The sequence below is a fragment of the Plutella xylostella genome, chromosome 17 (assembly GCF_932276165.1).
Source record: "Plutella xylostella chromosome 17, ilPluXylo3.1, whole genome shotgun sequence".
NCBI lineage: Eukaryota > Metazoa > Arthropoda > Insecta > Lepidoptera > Plutellidae > Plutella > Plutella xylostella.
Genome location: NC_063997.1, coordinates 7,551,081 through 7,578,243, shown reverse-complemented (window position 1 = coordinate 7,578,243; position 27,163 = coordinate 7,551,081). Strand labels below are relative to the sequence as shown.

Below are 27,163 nucleotides of genomic sequence, written 5' to 3'. Positions count from 1 at the left end.
TTATATTTACAGCATATCTCTATCAATTAAAAAAACACAAAAATGACTTCACTATTTTACAAGACGTAACGTAACATTAATTAAAAGAGTTGATGAACTAGACATGGTAACTAATGATCAGCTAAAATTTCATAATTCCAAAACTAGGCCAACTTGAGCCTTGTGACAAGAGTAATAAATAATCAACTATTAATTAAATAAACACAACAAATAAATAATAAGCATCTAAAACAGATTAAGAGAGGTATGTCCATCTCGATAATTAAGGCAGCTAATACGGCAACATGTGGATAGTTGGATCACATTTTATCACAAATTCGATGGCACAACATTAGTTTAAATATTAAGCTTAGAGAGTATTGGTAAGAAGAGTGTCTCCCTGGCAGGCAGGCCCCTGGCTCGGCCAGTTGCACGCCCCTATGGAGGCATCAAATGTAAGTTGCACGGGGCAGTTGAACACATGCAGGGTGAACCTCTGCTTGGTGCAGTCCCATCTGCAAGCATAGAACTTGTTGCATTGTTTCGGATGACGGAACAGACCAGCTCGCTGGCAGTCCACTGATCCTTGCAGAGTTTCATCACGGCTCCTCAAGCCTCCAGGGCCGTATCTGTCGAAAGTAGCTGAATCCACAGTACTGGCATGACTTTCCTGGCTGTCTTTAACAACGATAGCTGGAGTTGATTGTGGTTCCCTCAGTAAAACAGTTCGGTATGTAGGCGCAACTGTGACAGCTTTAACTCTTGGTCTAATTGTGTACACCTTCTCAGTGGTTGATGAGTATACAGCTGGGGTACTGGAAACATAGCTGTCAGAATATATCTCCCGGTTCTTTGGTGTAATGTCTACATTGTAGTCGTTAGGGCCAGAAATGTCTTGGTAGTATGAATCATCTGGAACAATGATAGGGTTGAAAGTGGATGTAGGAATGGGCGATACCGTTACAGACTTTATTCTAGCAGGTCGACTTTCCTTGTAAGATGTTCTGACAATATCTTCGCTACCAATATCTCCCCTGCCGGCATCATCATAATCATTACTGTAGTCCACATCGTAATCCTGAACCTGAACACTCGGTCGCCTGCCTTTAAGTACTACAACTGGAGACTGGCAACTACAGACGGCTCCAAGTTTTCTGACCAGAAGCGGATTGAAGTCATTTATTTTTGTAACAACAGCAACTTTAGGCTTTGTTCTTCTGGCTGGCACTGGTCTCGGGTTAATTTCAACTAATCCTTTTTTAATCGCGGGAGGATAGGTAGATGTTACGACCTTTTGTGTGATGGGGGGATATGACTCAGTGCTCGATACATAATCAGTAGATACTAAACCAGCATCAGGTCCAACAGTACCAAATCCAAGGAGGTTTGCTTTTGCGGTTTCGACCACCAAATTTGGCTTTCTTGTAACTGGGACGATTGTCGATGTAATTCTAGGTGCTTCCGCTTTGTTTACTGTATATTCTTGATAGGGATTGTTCCTCAGGCCGAAACTCTGGAAGTTTACATTAGAGTCTTCATCTTCTTGAGGCGGTAAGTATTCAGGAGCTTGGAAAGTGGTTGACTCTACGTATTTGTAAGTGGTTGACGGGCGGGTAGACTTGTAAACTGGTCGAGAAGTTGTCGATGGAGGTATATAAGTGTTGTCAACCTTAGGTGGTAGATATTCTCTATCGTTGTTGGCTTCTGAAGTAGGGGGCAAGTACTCTCGTGTAGTGGTTGTTGAGTACGTTCGCGGGGCATAGGTTGTAGTCACCGGTCTGGCAGTAGTCACTACGGGTGGCAAGTATTCTTCGGCATTGTAGCCAACTTGAATCTCAGGACTTTGATACGATATGGGTTTTACGGTTACGGACGAAGCCGGGTAAGATGAAATGTGGAACGATTCCACTGTCTTAGGTTGTTTTACATAAGAAGTGGCAAAAGAGGTCTGCTGGACTGGTGCAACATTTTGTGAGTATTCATATTGCTGTGAATAATCTTGCTGCTTGTAATCGTACTGATCTTGGACCGCTGAAATCTGTTGGTGTACTACTGGAGAAGCAGTGTAAGACTCCTCGTAAACTATTTTTGGGGCAGCGTATTCTGCAGCTTTGTATGTTTGCCTCTGGGGCACATATTCTTGAGATCTGTAATTCTGTACGGCCGGTGGAGATGTTGTAGAAACAGTGTAAGTTTCTTGATAATCATTCTTAGCAGGAACGTATTCGGCAGCCTGATAACTCTGAACTTTTTGAATTACTGGCGTAGATGCCGTCGATACTGTGTAAGACTCTTGGTAATTGTTCTTCGGAGGTACGTACTCTGGTGCTTGATATGTTTCTATTTTCTTAGGCGCTTCATATTCACTGTAATGCTCTTCATAAGCCAGAGTTGATGGCGTACTGGATACGAACACAACGTCTTCTTTTTTGGCGTTATATTGATTGTTCACAATTCCATGATTAATTATTTGATGAGACACGTCACTTGCTAATGAATATTTGATACCAGACTTAAAAGACTCCCTCTGTATTTCTGGCTGACTGTACGAATAGTCTTGTAGATTTACTGTGTTGTAGTGTTGTTGTACCGATTCATATTGGATTGGTTGACTTATATGGTGTTTGACCTCATGTTGTTGTACTGTGGGCTGATAAGTTTGAGTTACCTCCACAGGTTTCACGTACGATACAGGAGTAATCTTCTGTGTATACTTCAGAATCGGATTGTCATAAACAGATACCGAAGGTTGCTGATATTGTAATTCTACTTTAGGTTGAGCAGTAGATGAAACTGGGAAGTAGGTGTCTGATTCAACTTTGTGTATAGTTTGTTGGCTGTAAGATTGCGGCTTGTATGTGGATAGTGTTACTACTGGTCGTGCGGTGGAAACTTCAATCAGTTTCGGTGCTTCTTCGAATTTCGCCGCTGGCTTCGGGTAGTCGTATCCTGATGCTTCTTCAGATTTAATTTGAACTTGGCTGGTGTCGACTTTGTGTACCGTCTGCTGACTGTACACTTGGGGCTGGTATTCTGACACTCCTGACTGGACTGCTATAGCTGGTTGTACTGTGCTATACTGAACGAAGGCTTTTGGCTGCTCATACGCGACCTCCACCCTGTTCTGGTGATAATTTTCAACACCAAAATCATCTTTAGCTGCGTTTGTTTGATGAATTGTTTGTGAACTGAACGATTGAGGAGCGTATGTTTCTACAGTTGGTTGAGCAAAAGCAACTGGTTGGGGCCCCACAGTATAGGCCACCACCTTTTTGAAAGGCTCTTCTACAGCTAATGCTGGGGCAGGAGTTGAGTAACCGAAGTGGACTGATTCAACATTGTGAACTGTTTGTTGGTTGTATGATTGTGGCTGGAAGGTCGACACTTGGACAGCTGGTGCAGGAGTACTGAATGTACTAACTCCTTCAAATTTAACACTCGGCTTTGGGTAATCGTAACCGTCCGACTCTTTTGTATTTGTGTTGTAATTATTAACAATTTGTTTGTTTTCATAAGATTGATAGTCTACCGCTTGGTTGTATCCTGTCACCTCCACACTAGGTTTAACAGCTTCAGCAATTGCTGGGGCGGGAGTGGAATATCCAAAGTGTACAGATTCAACATTGTGGACAGTTTGCAGGTTAAACGATTGCGGCTGGTAGGTGGATACTTGGACGGCGGGTGCGGGGGTGCTGTATGTACTTACTCCTTCTTCAAATTTAATACTCGGCTTTGAATAATCGTAACCCGCGGACTCTGATTTTGCGACAGAAGCTTCAGCGTTGTAATTATTTACGATTTGTTTATTTTCGAAAGATTGATAGTCAACGGCTTGGTTGTATCCAGTCACCTCAATGCTCGGAGTCACGTATTGTTTAACAGGGATGACTGTTGGCTGGACGTATGTAACAGCTGGTTGGGAGATGCCAAATATTTGTTTAATGCTAGTCGTGGGTGCTGCTGGTACGTAGGTAGTTTTGTAAGTTGTAGTGACAGCTGGTAAAGCCGTGGTCACTGCAATGGGTCTAGCGGTGGTCGGCGCTAATGATGCAGTTGGGGTTGTGTGGTAAATGTATCCATCAAGATTATGTGAATCAGTCCCTACATGATTAATAGACACAGCTGGTTGTGATATGTAGCCTAGCTGACCATTTTGTAAAGACTGGTGGGCTACATCATACCCGTTGTACGACTGAGACTGTGATGCAGTGCTGTAAGCATTTTGAGTTTCATAGTTCTGGTAATTGCTACGCGAGTTTCCTTCATAAGCCGCATCAACCAGAGTAGTTTTTCCTACTAAACCAACGTTCACTGATCCAGCAGCTAGTGTATGAGAAGCGCCGGTGTATGCTTTTCCGTCTGTTAGATATTGTCCGCTGTTGCCGCCAGCATAACTTCCATGGTACTGTTCAATGTTAGACCCGCTTGTTCCTTGGCTATTTAGACTTGCAGTTCCTACGTTTCCGATATTGGAAACGCTGTATAAATTGCTTTGCCCTGCATTTTGGTAGATACCTGCTACATACTTTCCAGCTGTATTTATTTGGCTTGAGTAATCGCCATTGTATGACCCGGAGTAGTCAGCGTTATACTTTCCACTATTATCAGAGTATTTAGTGTTGTACGACCCTCCTAATTGACCATTGTAATTGCCAGATTCAGAGTCGTACTGTCCACTAGTATCGTGAACATATTTTCCTGCATAATCTCCTTGGGAAGATTCCTTGTATCGCCTGCTTTCCTGGTAGTCATTGTAATCTTTGTAGGCGGCTCCATCATGTATGTAGGGTACTGCCGGCGCATCTTCATGTCTGTAGGGCTCCGCGTGGTCACCGGTGGTATCGTGAACGTACGCACCAGAGTTATCGGCATCAGAATATTCACCTGCAGCAGCTTGGTACTGAATACCTTTGTTTTGGTCATAATTATTCGAGGACAAAGATGAAGTGGAATAGGAATTGGAACCAACAGCTCCATTGTACCCGTTGTTGTACTGAGCTCCAAAACCGGCTGCTTGTTGAACGTAACCTGCGTTAGATTGTCCGGTCGGTAGCCTGTAGTCGTCGAGCAATAAGGAACCACTGGAATATTTGCCCTCATCGCTGTACTTGGTGGGTTGCACTAGTCCTACACCACCAGCTTGTGCGGTTTGAAATGCTAGTGCACCAGATTGAGCACCACCATTTCCATGGCCGATTTGAAAGGCTTGTCCGAAACCTAAAGCGCTGACACCTCCACTGTGGTACTCCTGGGATGCTATGAAGTTAGCGTCCAAAGCGTCGGCCTGGCTGAGATAGCCTCCTTGGATTCCGACGAGATTGTTGAGTGCGGCGCCTGAAGCCAGACTCTGGTGAGCTGCTACGTTTACCGCTTCAGCCGTCTGTCCGTGGTAGCCGGATGCGCCTGGAATATAGGAAAAAGTTTATTTAGTTGACTTTATTTTGCGCATATAAACATAGGTACTCGTTATATCAATAGCTACGCCATATTTTACTGTTTTACTTCCTCTGCAGAAACTATATTGCAGCGTTGTATATGGCCTATTTTCATCCTTCGGGTACATCCAAGAGTATAGAACAACGAATCACTATGCTATGGTCATCTTACTTGAGCTTATTTATATTTAGACCAATACATTCCCTTCTTTGCACATTCAAAGTAACATACTTTGTCCCCAAAAAACATACAAAGACTCAAATAGGTACTCACCAGTCAAAACGGCGCTGTTGAACCCATGCGCCTGAGCCTCGTAGCGCCCCACGTTCCCGCAGTTAGGCACCAGCCAGGGCCAGTCGCACTTGAGTCGGTCCGCGTCGAAGCCGAGGCCGAAAGGACAGCGGAACTCGTAGGCGCTGAGAGGCGACGTGCCGTGGTCTAGACACGCGAAGAACCAACGACAGTTCTCAGGGTCTGCGTAGTAACCTGCACATACATAAGGCCTTAGTTAGGTTGTTGATGTTCTAAACTTTAGAATCTAAGTTATGAGAGCAGGATTAGTGCCAATTTCTCCAAAGTCGGTTAGAGCATAACAAGGTAGGTAGGTATTAGTGGTTGACTTTTGTCACATCTGTCAAAAATGTTATATGGAGATGACGATGATATCATTGATGAACCAATCCGTGGTCGGATAGATAACCGACAATGGAGTAATTGGGGCATAGGTTCTTAAATTCATCCGAAGGTTAGGTTACACGTCTATAATTTTCATCAGCAATATCCATTAGGTACATATAATTTTGATGTTTATAATGTAACATCCATCGATACATGGGGACAATTGGTGATATACAGTCATTGACTTCGACCATTGCTCGTGTCCATCAACAAATGTACAGAAAGAGGTGCAGTATAGCTAAGTAGGTATAGTGCTAGTGCATAACTGCATACCCTCATGGTCCGGGCACACGAATCTGGTCCTGGGCACGGGTGCGATCTCGGAGGAGCCTGCGCATGCGCTGGCGTCGGGCAGGCTGCCGGGCCACACGCACACCTCGTAGCGCGAGTCGAACGCGAGGCCGGAGGGGCAGTCGAACTCGAACACCTGGGGAAAAGGGGCGTTGGAGGTGAAGTTAAGGTCAGCAGAAACAGATAAGTAATCGAAATCGAAGTTTAGATAGGTGCGACAGCATTCTAAAATATGTGCGTCAGTTTTGGTCTATTTAGACTCTTCGTGAGTGCCGAGCAAAATGGCATGAAAATACGTCAAAATTTCCATAGGAAAACCGATTGAAGCCAAACATAGCTGATGGGAAATAGCTGTAGTATCCATTCAGATGTATAGTCATTTCTGGGAGCTTCTGAAGCTTCTATTTCTTGAATTATTATAGCAAGGCTTTCGATCCCAATTTTCCGATGCGTTTTCATGTAGAACCCCTGGACCTACCGTGTACTCCGGCGACAGCTGGTCGAACTTGACGCAGCGGTAGAAGCGGCCGCAAGAGCGCGGGTGCACGAAGTAGCCCTGGCGCGTGCACGAGAACTCCGTGCGGGTGTCCTGCGGAGAGGTGGTCGACGTTAGGGAATGGAATGCTGTAGTGTGCTTTTAGTAGTGGATCAATGGAGAGGATGCGATGCTGCTGTGCTTTGTAGTGGAAATATGGGGTCAATAGGATTGATGGATGTGTCGCTCTTGGAATCTGGTGTTTCGGGTGTAATCCTGAATTAATGACACACGAATACGTAAAAATAAAGATAGATAAAGATAAGAAATATTTACGTATATGTACGGTCAGGTGCAGAGAAACCTGACCCACTCTTATAGTAACAATGCTTCGTCCGTACGGTCCGTACAAGGATTCACCAAAGTCAAAAAATCTAAAATTATAAGAACTATAAAAAGTGAGACATTGGCACTTTTGAGCGGTTGAGTCGATACAAAGCGAAGTACACCAATAAAGTTCATAGCAATGTCTCATATCTGCCATACTGCAGACAGCTTACACTTGTAACTTTTACCCCTTATTCAGACAAATTCCAAAGTTTATTTTAATAGCGTACAGTCAATACATAAATTCTGATAATCCTATAATATTTTTTTTATTTTATTCTTTTATTGCACAATATACAAATGTAATTGTGTACAATCAGGTGAACTTAATGCTAAAAGCATATATCAGTAACACATACCTCTCTGACGGAATGTATGAGTCCGTCGGAGTCCACGACCTGCGTGATCCGGTAGGGGGACACCTGCAGCGCCTCCAGCGCGCCGTGCGGGGCCGCCAGGATCTCTTGTTCTAAGGACCTGAGGAGATAGGATTGATACATTACTAGAGGATTGGGGTGTGAAGGAGGGAACTACTTATAAAAAAACAAAAATTGAACGACTGTTGTAGTCATGATTATCTTAGTCCCTGTTTTTCCTGCCTGAAATGCAGCACGTTAAACGTGTTGATCAAGCGACTTCGGTACCTATAGTTATTACCGGTTTTTCCAACCGCCCATCTTTCCAACTCTCTTGTTTAGCGTTTATAAATTTGAACGAAAGGGCTCCATGACCAACCATCTCATTTGATCTCGCCTGTAATATTACTCATTCAATATGTTTGATTGTACACTTACCTCAACACCAATGCCCTCGGTGCCCGACTCTGCTGGTTCAGCACTTTAGCTAGTGCCGCCTTGATGGTGGCTCCACAGGGCGTCTCCCCGTCTCGGTCCGCCTGCTTCAACGCCAGGCCGGCTAGACCACGCACTCGCGCGTATTTACCCTTCACGTCCACTGAGGAGGAGTCTTCGAATGATATCCAGGTTTTGTTCCTGTAAGTGAAAGGTAACGATTGGATTTATGAAAAGAATTTACTGTAGGATCCTATATGAATCAATTATTTATACGAGGATTTACAATTATTTAAGTTTGAAGTCGATAAATTATTCTAGGAGCTAGGTACGATTCTAGACTCTACAGCATGTTACAAAAATTGGTCAGAATATCGACCTAAGTCACGTCCTTTCGGACTGCTAGGTATATACCATTTTGAAACACCTGTACCTACCACTACCTTATACTAAAGTAAGTACTACCTACCTACAGACATAAAACTTATGTAAGTACTTAAGCAGTACCTATGATTCGTGTCACAGAGCTTAGGGAAGACTTAAAAAACACCCAATCAACTTACTGGAAAGCATAAGGCCCCGACAGATCCTGGTCGCGCTCCAATGTCCACCGTCCCTTCTGCAGCAGCCGGCACAGCTCCGCCTGGTCGATGACCCTGGGTTCCTCCTCCTCTGTAGGGCTGCCCGGAGTGCTGAGGGTCTCGTTGACCAGCGTGAACTGACGCGCCGTCGCCGGCAGACTGATCACCAGCTTGGACGCCGGAACCCCGAGCCCGACCGCCAGGTCCACTACGGAATCCTGAAATGTGTAGAGTGTGAAGTTAAGGGATTGTAGAGTTTTAACGGGCTTACGACAAAAGCTAGATAAAATTTAAGATAAAGATCAGCTGATTTTTTGTGATGTTAAATATTTTATGAATGTGTCCATAACGATGAATACTATTGGAACCATAGACTTAGTATTACGCCAGTATATACGAAGTCTATGATTGGAACACCCCCTTAACCTAGAACTAACTTATTTAGTTTTATGAACTCGAAATTGATTTAAAAGTGGTACGTTATACTACTACTACTACTTTAAACTGTGTAGGTACCGAAGTATCGATTTGTTTGAATAGTCAAACAAATCGATACTTAGGTACCTACTGATATTAAAGTTTCGACAGGTTGCAAATCACTATTATAAATTAAAAATCTTAAAACCTATTAGTAACTAAACATACAGGGTCGCAATATCTATCTTCATTGCTATATCTGTCACGTATGTGTAGAATTGAAAAAAGTAAGCCACGTCCCACTAGCAGGACGAAGGTAAACCGGTGTTGAAAACATTACTTATCCTCGGTCTTATTTCTCTGAAGTAAACGTCAATTTCGGATAACTAACGACGACTTGCTCAGCTCAATATTATTGCATTTTAGTGGCACTATCTGGGTCAGTTAGGTATTGGCAGCTCATCTTTAGTGCTTAACTTTGAACCATTAAAATTAAAACTTGTAATTATACACTTCAATCTATACCGTATATGCACCTATTTAGCATTTATAGTGTTTTTACGACAGCATCTCGCTTTGATGGATTTGTAAATTGTAAACCAGCCTGAATTTATATTTTATACGTATTAGGCACCTATCCTATTACACCATAGGTAATAGTCATCAGCCAGCATCATTAGTCCTGGACATTAGGTTTCTCCTGCCCTCCTCCTATACTCTTCCTGGCCCTGTAGCACGGGGCGCTATTAAGACGTGACAAAATTTCTCCGTCGCGCTCGCTCTTGAGGCTGCGCGATGTGAGTGACCGCGATGCAAAACTCTTGTCACGTCTTAAATGCGACCCGTACTAGCCCTTCTGTTCTTTTTCACCTAACCACTACCGGTGGCCATTGGCTATTCAAGAAGTCGTCGAAAATCAAATATAGGTACTTAAAAGTATTAGCAACAATACAAAGCCATCGCTTGCTATCTACCCTACTTCAGGCGAACTCAACTTCAAACAATGGTTCTACCTTTTTAGGGTTCCGTAGCCAAAATGGCAAAAACGGAACCCTTATAGTTTCGTCATATCCGTCTGTCCGTCTGTCCGTCTGTCCGTCTGTCACAGCCGATTTACTCGGAAACTATAAGTACTACAGTGATGAAATTTGATGGGAATATGTGTTGTATGAACCGCTACAAAAATATGACACTAAATAGTAAAAAAAATAATTGGGGGTGGGGCCCCCCATACATGTAACTGAGGGATGAAATTTTTTTTTTCGATGTACATACCCGTGTGGGGTATCAATGGAAAGGTCTTTTAAAATGATATAAAGTTTTCTAAAAAACATTTTTCTTAAAGTGAACGGTTTTTGAGATATCAGCTCTCAAAGTCGTAAAAAGTATGTCCCCCCCCCTCTATTTTTATAACTACGGGGTATAAAATTCTAAAAAAACATTGAGGTGATGCATGCTAATTAACTCTTTCAACGATTTTTGGTTTGATCAAAGTATCTCTTATAGTTTTTGAGATAGGTTGATTTAATTGCTGCTACGGAACCCTTTGTGCGCGAGCCCGACTCGCACTTGGCCGGTTTTTTTTTAGCATAAGATTTATTTGCCTAATCTCGTATTGCATAGTAACGTTTGGTCAAAGTCTCGTTACGCCGAAAATCGTATGGCATAAATCTCGTTTTATAGTAAAAAGTTATTTCGCATAACATTGTTTAGCCAAATAATGGTATGGCCAAATCTTGAATAGCCTAATAATGCTATGGCATAGGTTTATACAAAGTAATAATATTCGTTTGGCTTTAACTTTGACGGAGCGTCTCCCTACATAGCGCAAACTGGTGCCTTGTATTGTTTCCGGTGTTTGGTAAACGCTCCGCTCCGCTTCGCTGCGGTCCGCTTTGGTTTTGATGAACATGTGCACCTAACACGCTCCTCCTCGCTTTGCTCGTCGTCGCACCTATTTTTAGGTTTCGATCTCATGGGGTTTGTAATAATTATATTGGTCGTTAACTTTCGATTTTTTGATCATACAATATCGTGATTTTCGGGATGTAGGAGAAAAATACCACAATTTGTACATTTACTACATACTTAATATATTATTTATTAAGATAACATTAGGAGAAACAAGATTATACATAGGTATAGACGAACATAAATTTGAGCAAACGAAACTTAGGTGTTTAAAGATTGTGCCTAAAGAGTTTTAGACGAAACGAGCCTTATGCCACATAAGTCTTGGCAAAGTGATGGTTCGGCCAAAAAAGTTTAGACCATACGAGTTATGCGAAATGGGTTTTGGTCAATAAAGATTATGCGAGATGAGCGGAACCCTCAAACAATACTCATTCAAAACTTACCGTATTCATCATATCCCACACGCCGCTCAGGCGACTCGGGTGATAGGTCATCTTCTTCTCTAAGCCCAGGGCTTCTGTCTCCAACACCATCAGATCGGCGACCTTCACCAGCTCGCGAAGGTCGTAGTACTTGGCCAATAACTCCGCATGGGCTGGTAGAGACAGCAGTAGCGGTCCGGAGCCGGCACTGCTGAGGGCAGCCCTCGCGTCGGACACCAGGGTCTGGACCCTCGTGCGGTTGAGCGAGCGGTGAGCATTGTATACCTCTAGACCTTGCACGTGCTTCGTCTTGAGCAGCGCTCGGAAGTCCTGGAAATAATGGTACTGCTGTTTATCTATGAACTGAATGGTTTGTTGGTGAGATAACTTTAGAAACATGTTTATATTATACGTTCTTAAATTTTGCGGTTTATCATACAATGAACAGCCAACAAGTCGTATTGTACAGCCGCAATCCATAATAAATGACCGCATACGCTGTCCTTGGTGTCTTGAAGTTTTTCTAACATTTTCAAAGGCTTTAGAAACATATATCAAGCCGTGTGTAATGACTAAAATGGCTAACAGGTGCCGACATAAGATTTATGGTCGAAATACACTAGGTTGACCGTGTAAGTAGCCAGTTAAACGTGCTATTACTATTTGCAATGCAGAATATACTTTATGAGGTTGCAATTACGTTACATATTTAACTTTATATTCGATCTACTTATATTCAATAAAGATATCTATCGGGAACTTGACCTGTTTATAGATTCTATCCAATGATTTCCTATCAAAATATATGTAAAAATAACATTGTGAGGTTTGCTTAAGAGGGGAGTGGCCGCACGCACGCACGGATAAAGTTTATTTACTATAGTTATATTAAGATATGCTCAATATCAATAGTACTAATTATCTAATACTCAATATATATTATAGCTATGTGGGTACCTTGTTTAGATGTTATTTTATTTTCAAAACTAACTTAATTAAGCTTATAAAATCATGTGTTTTCCTCTCCAAATACTTTGATAATAATCCTTACATTTGTGCTCTTATTTCAATAAGTATCAATAAACAATAATGGTTACGCAACATGTAAGCTCGAAAGTGCCAGTCCGATGTTGCTCAAAACTGGTCCAGCCTACAAATTTAATCCACATGCTATTTTAAGCTAAGACGCAGTACATGCACCAGTTAGATTAAAATCTACTGGTTTGTTTGCGAAATGCAGTTGAGGACATGTTGATTCGAATTAAAATGTGAAGTAAGAGCTAGGTGTTATTGGCTTTTAAATTGCTCGATAGGTATGACTAAAGATTTAGTTACTGTGTAGTATATTAATTAAACTACATTCCTTTTAACATGTACACTGCACCCAATGTCAATCTCTTATTCCAACCATCCAAAGATTGTCTGGCAGAGATCGCTTTTAGTGATACGACCGCCTTTGGTACTCTAATTAAGTTACTACTTGTTTAATTTATTGTTATTTTTAGTGTATGTAAAAAAAAAAAGTGTATTCTATTGAACTAATGTTCCAGTTTTCTTTCATAGATAATTTGACGGGTAGCCAAGTATTATGTTCTGAATTTAATTCTCTCTCTGAATTATTATGTTCTCTATAACTTGGAAAACACCAAGGATGTGAACAATTATTAGTTGATACCCGGAATAAGGAAGCGCGGAAGTCCTTGTGAAATTCGTAACATAAAAATACAGTGGAAAATAATTACTAAAGTACACGTTTATACCGAAGACAATACAAATATGCAAATTAATTCGATACAATCAAATAAATGAATCAATGGTGTCCTTCTATAACACTGTATAGGTACAATCTGGTACATAATATATAGGTACTTAGTACATATGTACCTCAATACATCACTGGACTGGATTTCCCAGAGAAAAAAATACAAACACGAGAATTTTAAGTTTCTAAGGTCATTGGATTGTTTGTTTTTTTATAGTTCTCAGATTCTAAATACCTCTCATCAATTTAGTGAATCAGTGCTTGTAAGTTTTGCAGCAATACATTGCACATACGGACGTTGCTACGTGATAAATTGATGATTTAATGTTAATCTGTGGTTTGGTAGTTTTAGTTGATGATGATGATGATGGTGTAATTTTGTAATGTTTTTTTTCTAAATATTCACGTTTGTATACCTAATCCTGAATTAAATGCGTATTTATTTTGTTTACAAGAACGTCATCCATAATTAACAGTTTTAATTGGAAGTTTTTTTTAAGATAAATAATTAAATAAGTACATATATTTTCTTCTTTTTACCTTAGTCAATAAACGTTGCCAAATACTCAAGTTTTTAATTTATCTACATTGTATTAGAAACTAAGGAAAGTAATCTACCATGCATCGAACATCCTGTAGCAACTGGCGGTTTGAACACCAATTAGCGAACAGCCCAGATACATGAGTACATGTAGGTTGTTGTTAATACCTATACATCATTTACGACTAAGTACATATAAAATCGCCACCGCCAGCCAACACAGGGTTGCTGAAAATTTCAATGGTAAACTGTAATTAAGAACGTAATACGTTGTTTAAGTCACATCTGTCAGTCAGCGGCTGATACTAATCTGACTTGCTAATCCTTTCACCACTGCGAAAAGGAAAAGCCCATCTACAGCTCTATACAAATATCGATGTAATTATGTAAATGAAGCTTTTGCTAATTTTATGATAGAAGCCATAAAAAATACGAAGTTATAAATAAAATAAATCTCTATAATTTGCATAAATAAGTAAGTACCATGTGTAGATGTAGAGAAATAATTATCTTACGAGGTAATAAAATACATTGCCACCTGACTTACATTTAAATGACCGTTTTCAATCATTTCGTTAATACCTCCTTCGGTACATTAGTATCGCACTAATTATAGCAATTAGCACGTTATTTTCAGATTATGTTACTTATAATTTTAATCCGTTTGAAACGTTCTAATGTGGATTCATACCCTATACTTGACAGTTACTGCTGTCATAAATGCAAATAAGTGATATGAGCTTTATGATGAGGAGTAAGGACGCTAGATGAAGTATTGTATACTTAATATTTTAACTATTTAAGTAAGTTACTTCTCCTGTTGTACCTAGGTTTATGTAGAAGTGAAGTGAACAGATACCGAAAATAGAATAGTAATATCTCAATCTCCATATTATGAGTAGGTACGTTCATGATAGCAAGTATACTTATGTACCCATATTAGAGTAGCTACTATTGTTATTTTTCATAAGTCAATTCTTATTTATAATAATATATTGTATTACGTATCTACACAATCCATTCTACTTATAACATCTATAGGTATATTGTATCGTATTATCGAATAACTTACATAAGTGTATTCTTAAGAATCCGATCCGACATTGACCGCGCAATGCCCGCGGCGGATATTGAGGGCTTTGCGTAACAACGGCAACACCTGGCGACCGCAGCGCCGCGCCGCCGGCCGGCGAGAAATACAATACACGATGCTACACTAACATCCGGTAAGTATACAATTTAAAAAAAAACTTCATCCAAGTGCTTTGATTGGATATATTATACAGGATGTTGCAAAAAGGGTATACTAAGCCGAAACAGAGTGACACAGGGGGTCATCTGAACAAAAAAAAACTGTATCGCGATACAATAGATTTTGCTATTCCTAGCAAAAGGCTTTCTTAATTCGTTGAATAAAGTGGACACTAAGGGATGGCATGACATAGCTTTATTGACTGGACATGGCCATACGTCGCGACAGAGATAAGTGCTGATTAGGTAACCAAAAATAAGGCATGCCTAATGGATCGTTTATAACTACGTAGGACGGTTGATATAACTATGTTTAAGATACTAGCCAACTTTGATCGATCAATAACCAACTACAGTTCCATATATGAAAGAAACTAATCTATTTCGGAACGTCAAAAGATAAATTTATTACTATTATTAAGTTTCAAGATAAATTACTTAAACTATCTGTATTAAATTCAATTCATTCAGATAAGGCTACCGTCTAAATAGGTCCTAACCTGTGAGCTAACAAGGTAAGATACCTACCCACACAAATTACTGCGATTAAATCAAGCACTTGCTGTAATGGTAAGCGAAGAAAATAATGTCAGACTACTTCGGTGATCAGATGTAGTCAGATCTATATTTTTATTCGCCCCGCTATTTAGACCCGCTAAAAAAAATTGTATACATATAAAATTACTATACTATACTATACTATAGGTACCTATAATGTTACTTACATAGGTACTTCCATATTGTAACATACATTATTTGCTATATGATAGTTACAAATTGAATGCAACTGGAATACCGCATACCATTCCTAACTGCGTTGTTTCATGCAGAGCTGGAGCAGTGACGCAAACCCACAATCGATACTGGATCAGACCATAGTTGACCATACTGACTACTTACTGACTCTAACTTAAAAGCTTTGACTGATGAAATATAAATGAAATACGTACACAAGTTACACTCTAGTATGATTTAAATGTATATTTTTGTCATTTACAGGATTACCTAGGATTACCTAGTTAGGCACATTACCATAATAATTAATGTTTGGTTAATCTCGATAGAACTCGAGAGCTGCTACACCAATTTGGCCAAGAAAGTTATTAAATATAAAATTTAACTGGAAAGTAGATATTTTTTATGTAAGTATTAGATTTATTTTGAACGATAGACAACCTAAATCTTTTGTTATACCCAGTGGCGGATTTACCTATAGGCCAAAAAGGCCAGTGCCTAGGGCGGCAGATTTAGAGGGGCGGCAAATTTAGCATTTTTTATTTTACAGATTTTTTTAATATAAATTTACGTGTACACAATCTACATATAAATAAACGCACTGTCATATATAATCAGTATGTACCTAAATTCTTTGAATTTAGTGGCAACTGTGGCTGCTGAATCAGGCTCGGGCTAGTACGGGGCGCATTTAAGTCGTGACAAAAGCTCTACGTCGTCGCGCTCGCTCTTGAGGCTGCGCGATGTGAGTGAGCGCGATGCATAACTTATGTCACGTCTTAAACTAGCCAAGATTGACGCTTTTTCATGCTGCTTCAGGATTTTTTTTTGTAAATTCGACACAACGCTGGCTTAAATAAATGAGTGAAATCGGGAAAGGCAAAACCCGGAATAGAGTGAATTTGAGACGATGGTCAGCCAGAAAAGAAGCATGTAATAGTTAAAGAGATTCTTGGCATGCATATTCTTTGAAATCAATCAAATATGATATTACTAAAAAACCTGTAACGCGACAAGAAGCGGCGGGAATACTTTCGAATTTGGAGAAACTGGAAACGGCTGTAATGGTAGTTATATGTGGATAATGTGGAATTTTGTCATATGTATTAAGTACATCAGTGATATTTTTGGACCAAACAGTCACTTGAGTCTACCAAGAATTCGCAGTTTCAAGCTTAATATTTCGCAAACCAGTCACTGAATAAAAAAATGGTTTGAGAAGACCTTTGATATTTTTGAAAGACCTGTACAATACCTTACACCAACGAAAAAAATCATCCCCATTTTACATGTATGGAAGGTAACATTTTTTTTTCATTAATTTATTTTACCAGTTTGTCGATGCCGTACATTTGTACAAGGTGGATCAAAAGAAGTCATGCTATCTTGATTGGCTCTAATTTTTTTCTAAATGAAAAACTTCGATTCTGTTTTTTTATTAACTATGTTTATTTGAACATTTAAAATTTTATTGGTAAAGTCTAGAAGATGATATTGGCCAAATGGGCGCCGTCACAATTGATTGCCCTATGGGCTCCTTTTATGGCATTTCTCATCAATTCAGCGAGACCTTCGGGCGAGAGATTCTCGCACTCGTGTCGAATGTTGTCCTTAAGGGCTTCCAGAGACACGGGATTATTCACATTAACACGGGTCTTGAAAAAACACCCACAAAAACTGTCTGAAACGGTTAAATCGGGCTATATTGCGGGGAAAAATTACATATAAAACGAAAAAAAAGGCGACCCGAAAACTGAATATACAAAATTATTTGGCGTTCTTGGAAAGTGTGGCTTCCATGGCTTGTCAACTTGTATTCTGCATTTGTCTAGTCCACCAATATCAAAACAAATTTGAAATTGGCGGCCATTTGTACAAATGAGAGCAATTTCCAATGGGGTGATTACTTTTGGCCCACCTTGTATATCTTTGCGAAATGTCAGCTTTGATATTTTTACCCGTTTCTGAGAAAAAGACAGCCGGACAACAAAGTGATCCTATAAGGGTTCCTTTTTTTCCTTTTGAGGTACGGAACCTTAAATAAGATTTGATGAAACATTTGAAGTTGGTGACAGATAGACATAGAAATTATTAATATTATTAAGTTCACAATCATACTAATAACGGGATTAAACTAACAAATTGAATTTCAGAAGTCAGTAGGGGCGGCAAAAATTTAATGGCCTACGGGCGGCAAATTTGTAAATCCGCCACTGGTTATACCTATATTGGTTCAGTCGCTTAGATTTGGCTACCATACCCACAAAGCAAATACATATTTGCTATTTGTGGCCATACCATTCGTCATGTTTTGTACTACCTACATAGTGTGAGTCCTGCAGCGGTCAGAGCCCTACATCGGAGGCTGTGGCAATGGTAAATGTTGCAAGCAGTCGGCTATAGGCCTTACAGAAATACCTGTCGATAGAAGAACGCCTTATTCTGATGGTTTACGATAACATTTAGCATATACGTACTGACCCTAGACTCACTAGACTACTGAGTTAAAGATATGCGAATTCTTTAAAACTTTAGATTGCTATAATGTAACTCAGCTAGGTAGGTACGTCAACTATAGTCTAGACGACACATATTTATGTTTAAGTATTATGTAATAAAATAATAAAAAATAAAGTTACGAAACAAAGTCAGTGACTCGATTCTTGAACATCGCCGACCTAAATTTATAAAGTAAACAAGCAGATGGCTTCAGAACGAAACGTATCATTATCAACTCTTGTTGTTATATTTTTTTATTATTACGATACAGATTGCAGTTATTATTTTTGCGTTATACAATTTTCTACTTAACTTCTGTATTGAATTTGGCAACAAGTTTGCCGATTGGAGCTTTAAGCTTCGCTCTTTTGCAACTAACGGTATAAATAAATGCATTGAAAGTCCTCCTCATCCTCTATTGCTAAGGTATAGCTTTAATAATGAATTATAGGTATTAAAGGTACACAAAATGTTATTTTTATAATTTAGCTAAATTTCCTAAGGCACAAATTTCACAATTCTATCTTTAAAAAATATATTAATACAGGCAATGCGATGTTTTTACATAATTTAGGTAAGAGGTACATAAGTAAAAACGAAAAGGTTGGGAAAAAAGACGCTGTAATTAAATCACAACCTGTCAACACCCAACCGATAAACACAGAGCGAAAGCTGGCGGCATTCAAAATTTTGCAATGTTTTCAGCACGCATGCTGTCGCAGGTTAATACCAAAGTCGCGCCGCCCGCCCTCGCCCAATCAAACAACATTCCGAAATTAAAAACATCAAATCAGCAGTCTCTGCTGTCCAATTGACAGCGGCAAAACTGTTGACCTTGACCTGTCCTGTCACTTTCAAGGTCAATAGGATCAATTGTTTGTTTGTAAGCTCATAAGATTCATGTCATTCAGCACTCGACACCAATAGTGCAAATGGTTGAATAGAAACTATGAGCATGTTTATTGTCTAGCTATGATTTATGGTGGTTGACTTCTGGGGTCGTGGCGTGTATTTTCCAGTGGGATGACTGATACAAATGACTTAAATCATTAAATTTACCTTTAGGTTACTTACATACTTCTCTTGTTTGTGGAATTTAGAATGAAATTAATAAAATATGTCAGGCAGTTAGGAAAATATTTTTGTTCAAGTTGTTAAGAACAATATAAAAAATGTTTGTAACACAATAGATAGTAGGTAAAATCCATAATGCTTAGATCCTGGACCTATGGACGTCCGGAACAGTGGGCGAAAAGGCGCCGTAAAACAGACTCACTAATTTACTAACTCTACATTACGACATCACTCAGCTAAAGTACAGTCATACTCTGTCTTCAATAGAGCTTCGGAGCTCTAAATAAAATGGTGTTCTGTTATGCAAATAAAGGTGAATTGTTACTTCAAATTATGCTTTTTTATTTATTGCCTGCAAGGTGTTATTATATTGCAGGGTTGACAACTGACTGTCAAGGGTAACCAATAATTTATTTTCATAAATAGTTCTTAAAATTGTGCGTTATACTTTGCTTGAGATGGAAGTATTGTAACAACTACTTACTGATAAATAATAAATATAGATAATGTTTTAAAGATCAGTGTGGGAAGTCTCGGCCTTGAAAATATCTTGACCATTTATTATCTAAAAGCTTTTAATAATGTTCTCTGAAAGCTCTGACAGCTGTCGGAACAGTATTTACGTTTAAAATTATTGAATTAATATGGTCAAGTTTTGACACAAAAGTGATTAGAAGAATAAATAAATTACATTACCGAATGCTTTACAACTACATAAATACATTAGTAAAATCAAATCAAAACTATAATCATAACAGCATTGCGATTCTATAAAGCTAATTGTCAAAACTCGATTCTGAATCCGGAGTGAGTTTTCAAATTGACACATCGAATTTCGAGATTTTGACAAATAATGTATGAGATGACATATACACAGTGAAAGGTGAAGGGAGAATGAAAATCGAAGTGAGATGTCTGATTTTACAGAATCGCAAGGCTGTATAAATTAAGAACATTCTTAGCAACCTAAACAGAAGTTAAACTGCAAACCAAACCGCATTTTCCTTATCTGCACAATAACGTATCCTCGTTGCTTTTATCAAAAACACGATCTAATAAACCCATATAACCTCCTTATTAAGTGTTACACATTCGAGCCAAGGCTCCTCGTGAGAAGCTCGACGACCTACATGTCGTGACGTCATCTGCGTATGCGCATGATCCGCTTACATTACTACCTTTCCACTTACACTTAAACTTTTGTCCCGTAAAACTAGTAAAAGACACACGAAAATATTTCTAAAGAAGATGGAGAAAGAGCTTGGATCCCTGGCTGTAGGCTAAAAGCCAGGGACCAGTCAAAGTGGACAGAATCTGAGAAGGTACGTAACCTACCGTCATTTCCCCGTCTTCGTAATTATGACAGGTGCAATGCAAAACATTTTTAGGGTTCCGTTCTAAGAACATAACAGGAAGTTTTAGGATACGATTAAAACATTCATTCACAACTAAGTAGGTATCTACTTACTTAGTGAAAATATCTACTATACCTAAAAGCTTTAGATATGACGTACTAAATTTTTAAGGAATGTATTATGGCTATCTATATCTACAAAAGATAATAGCTTTATGAAATATAAATAAAAAATAATTGAAATAGATTTAATAAACTGGTCCCAAAGAAAACCTATACCCTATTTTACGGACACCTAACAGACAAGGCCAGGACAAATATGGACAAACCACCAGGCAGTTGGAGTTGTTTTAACTTTTTGCTACTACGAACTTCATAGGTACAGTTTGCACGCTCAAGTATTAGAAGAGGCTAGCATACAATATGGCATAATACACAATATTATGTACCTACTTGTGGAAAAATATATTTATTATTATTATTTTTATTAAATTGCAATTACATAATCTTTCAGCCCATTCTTAAAAAAGCACTGTGCTGTGGTAACAATTACGTAATTATAACCTTTTAAGATTTCTGCAAAATACGGAACCATCAGGTCAGATATCGAACTGAACTGGATTTTAAGTTGGTATAATTGTCACCGCTGAGGTCAACCAAAGTGAAATTTCTGACAACCCCTGCCCTTTCATTATCGTGTCGGTTTCTGAGTATCGCTTCATTATGGACACGCATAATTCACGATCTTGTATCCGTTTTTAATTAAACATAATATATGCTTAACTATTTAGGTACCTATTTATTAAACGATAATGTTTTACCCACCAGTAGAGTGAAAAAGGCTCTTCATTCATAATAGAAAATGACAAGAAGAACCGCAATACCCTTGTAATATATTTTTTTTGGATAAAACATAACTAAGCACAATTTTCTGTCTTCAAAAGATATCATTAACAATACAAGTTTATTCTTTGCATAGTTGGCATGTTACATTATACCCGCTCACGGTTGTCAACCGCTGGTCATAAAATTACATCACTATTTATCATACCCGTGAGAAAATTAATACCTGATCATGGGTAGTAAATAATTTATTCCTATCTATCATAACGAACGAGGAAGTCAAATGTAGAGCAATTAAGTAATTGAGATTCAAAGTACACTTCTAAGTACAGCAGGATGTATTTTTTATGTAAGTAGATATCAAGTTATTATTTTATATTTTAGTAAGTATATTTATAAATTATTTTTCCAAAGTCATTTAATTAATGAAAGTTTAAGAAAGGCAAGCGGAATATAGTGCCCTAAAGACTGTGAAAACTTTAATGTATCGAGGACCCATTCGGAAAAGTTTCACCTATTACAAATTCGGAATGCCGGGTCCATTATGAAATCTCGTGTTTTTGTTTCCATTCCAGCGTGTCGACACGTTCAGACAATTCCTTCATTAGTGTTGGCCCGGAGCACTTTCCTTACAATGTTGTTACGTTCTATGACATCGTTTTGTCATTAACAATGAAATGCAATTTGGTCGTCCGTTTGAATGGACACGATTTCGGAAGTCAGCTATTAGTTTGAACTCTTTAAACAAAACGACCACGTGCGATTTTATGACAAGTTATTTGAGGATTGCCCGTATGGTCCTTAACTTTACCTATTACCTAAGTACCTTAAACTTTCAGTCATCTACATTGTATATTACTTCTGTTTTATTTGGTCCAGTGATATTTAAAAGAAAAGTTTTCTATTTTATATTTCAGTTTTTTTTAGTCTCAAATCTACATAATAACGTAAAAAACGAGTCACAAATGCGGAACTCTAATGAACGAAAAAACAAATAAAATAACGATATAAGATTAGTGACCATAACGAATATAGAATCAACTACAAAATCTGGATCTCTTACCTTATCTCCATCAGTCACTCTCAACACAATCTTGATCCGGGGGTTGTTTTTCCTGTAGTCCTTCAGCACGGCTTCAAGTTTGTCTCCCCGCGCGTTTCCCGCGTAAACCAAATGTGTGCACTCGGAAAATTGGTCTGTGGACGCGTTCTCAACGTAACAGAGTAGGCGGGCGGCGCCGGCGCCCGCTCCCGCCGCGGAGTTTGCAACCACCGCCAAAGCGGCCAGTGATATCCAAGCCCACATTTTTTTTAATCAAGCATACATTTCTAAACTTTGAATTTAGAATAGTTTGGGTGGCGCGGTCGTTCGGTTTTCGAAAATAGGGTTTGGTAGCGCGTTTCTCGCGGCATGTGTCGAGTGCGAGTGGCTGTGCGGCGGCGGGCGCCGGGCTCATACGCGCCCCCGCCGCCGCCGCCGCCGCCGCCGGGACGCCGCTCGAGGCCACGCGTTCACCGAAGAGGTTGGACCATGGAGGTTCGCGCTGATTTTTGGTGGCGAAAATGAGTCACTTGTATTACGCACTTGAAAGACATTATTGGACGTAATGTTTTAATTACGTGTGATATTGGAGTCATTAATGTGCGATAAAGGTAACACTTATGTAGGTATATAGGTATTAAATTATTTTATTAAGTATGTTCTGAACTATATTTTATGTGATATGTACCTAAACGATATTAAGTTCCTTGAGCCTTCGCAAAGGTTTTTTTTATATCCTTGACATTACAATTAACAAACACTTTTAATAGGTACACTGCAGTACAAGACAATGATACCATCATCAACAAAAGTATACAAGTGCTTATTAACAGCCGCACTTACTGATACGAATCTTCATAGCCGATGAGTTCCGGCATTAAACTGTGGAACAAATATCTAGCACGGCTTAGATTTGAATTACCTTCCTATAGATAGGAATATGTACCTATGAGTCTTTGTAAAGTTATAGCAAAGTTTCTTACTGTTTAAGGAAAAAAAACAAAAAGTAGGTACAGTAAAGTCAAGATGCTGCCACTAAAATTTATGTGAGAACTATAGCCCCAGCGTTTCAAGGAGGGTTATTTATTTAATTAGATCCTCCTCATCCACGAACGTATTTGAATTTCAACAGTTCATTAAGAATTAGCGCAAAAAACTTTTCTGAAATGAAGTTTTATATAAACGATAGGTTCATTGGTGACCATGCCATCGCGTTACCTCTATTCTATTCTATTCTGAGAGGGGGCGAAGTTCCTGTACATGGCTCTCTCGAGTGGAACCTTTATATCCCCTTGATTTCAGCCACCCTAGCTCCCGACTAAACTGGAGCAGCAAGCCTGGATGTTGTAATAGCTAAGATAGGCGCTCTGTTGGCCCAAGAATAGATAAATATAAATATTATTTAAGCGGATGTTTGCATCTGTCCTTTCTTTCCTATCATGATATTAAATTGTGTCGCGGCCGCTCAGTGTCCACTATGGTTTGGTAGACATTAGTACCGATGATTTCTACTCATATTTTTCTTCAAAGAAGCAGGCGCGTTCCTACTTACTATTTATTTGTAAATAACACTGATAACCTGTCTATGTAGGTAAAGTTACATCGCTACCAGACTTGTCTAATCATATAGTAGACTGTATCTATCTGTCTAATAGGTTTCCTCAGTTCGATCACAGTAACTCTTGACGCACTAACAGAAGTTCCCTGTATCAAACCATTTTGAATTTTAATGCCCTTGTAACAAAGGTTACTACGGGAGACTTTGAATAATATCAAATAAATAATGTGTTTCAAGTAAAGCTAAATGACTGTGGTTTTGCATCAGGAACTGCCAAGTAGCCTGCTGTACTCTGAGGTAGCCTGATTTTGCGTCACCGGGCAATACAAAGTGGGTGGGTGGTTATTATTTCACTTGAGAGCAATGAAAAAATTCCAGTAGCATAACACCAAATTACTCCAAAACGGAAAAGGCTAGTTAATGACGCTGTCTGCATTATTGAAGTACTTTTAACATAAACAGCGCCTCAGAATTATACCAACTAAAAACTTTAAAATTTAAATGAACTGTTCTAAAATTCATGTGCCATTTGGGTGGAACTTTTTTGTTAACTGGTCTAATGAACCACACGAGCCTATGAGCCAAGTGTGACTCATAATAATTATTATAACGAATGCATCGACCGATACTTAATCGAACCTAATAACATGATATGAAATACTAATCTATCCCTGCAGGCTCATAATAAGATCATCATATTTGACATTCGCGCGGCGAAATATTCGCGGTGCGGACAAAGCCTTAATATTGTAAGTTCTGTCACCGAACAGAAGCTGCGTTGAACTCTTTTGTATGGGACTCCCTGATTACACCGCGCTAGCGGTAGCGGCTGATCGCTGGCCTGACATTTTGTCATCTTTACATTGTATATCATTAAAATTATTTTTTAAGTATAAATATTGTGAGCTTACAATCTTAATTACCCTTCTATCCTACCCCTTTCCCTTTACAAGCAGTGGCTGAAGATAAGATAAGATGTTCTTTATTTGTACACAAAAAACATGGACAAAATTACAAAAAAAATAATCTAACACATATGTACCAATGGCGATCTTATCGTATCGTCAGCTTAAAGCGATTTCTTCCAGACAACCTTTAGGTGGAAGGATATCTCGATGCAAAGGGTAAGTGTACCTGGCTGAAATATTGCTACCATATTTTAAACTTCATACCATGGAGTTGTGGTTGAAATACAACGTAATTATTGAGGGTTTTCTTATGAAAGGTTAAAATAATGCATTATGTTGAGTACCACCATACAAACAAACGAATTGACTCGTCAATAAAATAAACAACACTTACTGTGCGAGTGTATGATAAAAGTAATTGTTGCTCCGATCCAAATATTAGCATAATGTCATGCGCGCACGCCATTATTAAGTAACAATTTACCATAAAGCCCTCCCACTGCCATTGTCTATGCCATTTGTCATTATCTATGGTCTACCTCAGCTGCGACTAAGCGGTTTAATTTAAACTTGACTATAGGACTCCTAAATGTACCTAAGAAGTATATAACAATCCACCGCCAACACTCTCTAAAAACTACCTCTGTCAGCCAAAAGTTGTCTGTTACAGATTCATTTAGCACTAAGGTCGTCAAACACTTTAACTTTATTAAAATATTAACACGCAATAATAAAAATAATGGGGAATATTCATATAGTCCATATATTATTATATGTTACTTTTATATGAAAGAGCTGTAAAGGCCCTTATGCCATTCAGCAACACACACACAAAGACTCAAACTGGACAATGGGTAGCATGATGAATGTAGGTCAGAATGACTGCGTAAGTCCTTTTGCAGCAGAAGTATTCGTGACCAATGACACATTCTGTGGCTACCACATGTCTTGTCTGCGGACCTAGGTATTAAAGGTAATCCCTAGTAAGTATGTTTGCTGCATATTTAGTTAAACATCCATTTATAGGAGTCTAGGATGTGTCAGAGATGTTGCAATTCAACTGTTTAATTGGCTAGTTAATACTTACCTATGGGTTATCTTAGATTTTTTGTGATACTGAAATAAATAATTACACTATATATGTACACATGTACAGAGTGTTGTATAATAATCTTAAAGGCGGTGACTCAGGGGGTCAATCTGAACAAGTTTTCTTCTTCGACTTTGATAACCATGTGTGATGTTCTATCCTAATAAACAACACTACCAAGTAAGTAGTAGTAATTCAGTTCAGATATTTTTATCTGACTGTACCAACCTAGGATTTATAAGTAGAGTATGTTGAAGACAATGGCAAAGTAACGAGTTCAGCCAAGGTGTGCAAGTTTTTGGCAGAAAGTTGATATGGTTGGTGCCCTCTAGGCGCAATGTTCATTAGTCAAACGTGATACGTTTTGCCAAATACTATGCAAATTCACTGTCTGTGGCTCTCAAACTGAAGGGGATTAAAAATTGTGCTTCTTAACTATATTTACGTTTACCTAAGTCGAATTGACTCTTTTGCCATGTCGGCTGAAGGTAAAGTACCTCTATTAATTTTAAGATAATATGTGGTTTGATTTGCAAAATCGTTGATAGGTCATTTATTTTAATTACTGAATATATTACGTCCGCTAACATGGGATATGCGTAATGCGTGCAATATGCTTGTATGCAATGTACCTTTATAAGTAGGATTTGGGGGTTTTTATCGTCGCAGGGGGTAGGCACTTACCACATTTTCATTTGATTTTCAATATCTCTTACGCGTTTAGATATACTTAAACAGGGAAATAATTACAGGTGCTTTAAGCTTTTTTTTTAAATTAAAGCAATAGTCATTAGGTATTTCATTGATTATTTCGAAAACATAATCGAAAGCTATTTGAATGCTGTACTTCCACAACTTTATTGCCATGAGAAAATGTTCCTTAAATTAATTAATGTAAAGTAGTAAGTACTTGTACCTCTACATAACATAATCTATATTATGTCAATTAAGCTTTTGGACGAGGCTGACAAATATTTCAGCTTTCGATTTATATTCAGGTATATATATCGATTACCTTTCAATGTGGTTGTTTGGAAGAGATTACTTTTAGTAATAAGGCCGCCGATTGTACTATTTATTTTCTTTTCTATGTTTATGAAACTGTTTCTATTTGTGTGCAATAAAGAGTATTTTA

The 27,163-nt window shown here is 38.7% G+C and overlaps 1 protein-coding gene across 1 annotated transcript; it reads right to left on the bottom strand.

Moving 5' to 3' along the window:
- Positions 1–31: 31 nt before the first annotated feature.
- LOC105391876 lies at positions 32–22,869 on the bottom strand. The gene is made up of 9 exons (XM_038109008.2): positions 22,494–22,869; positions 11,393–11,701; positions 8,601–8,836; positions 8,041–8,238; positions 7,606–7,723; positions 6,863–6,973; positions 6,367–6,520; positions 5,689–5,901; positions 32–5,382 (listed from the first exon to the last, which is right to left on the bottom strand). Exons 1-9 carry the CDS (start codon positions 22,734–22,736, stop codon positions 350–352), a joined length of 6,615 nt encoding a protein of 2,204 aa, XP_037964936.2. The 5' UTR covers positions 22,737–22,869; the 3' UTR covers positions 32–349.
- Between the last annotated feature and the right edge of the window lie 4,294 nt (positions 22,870–27,163).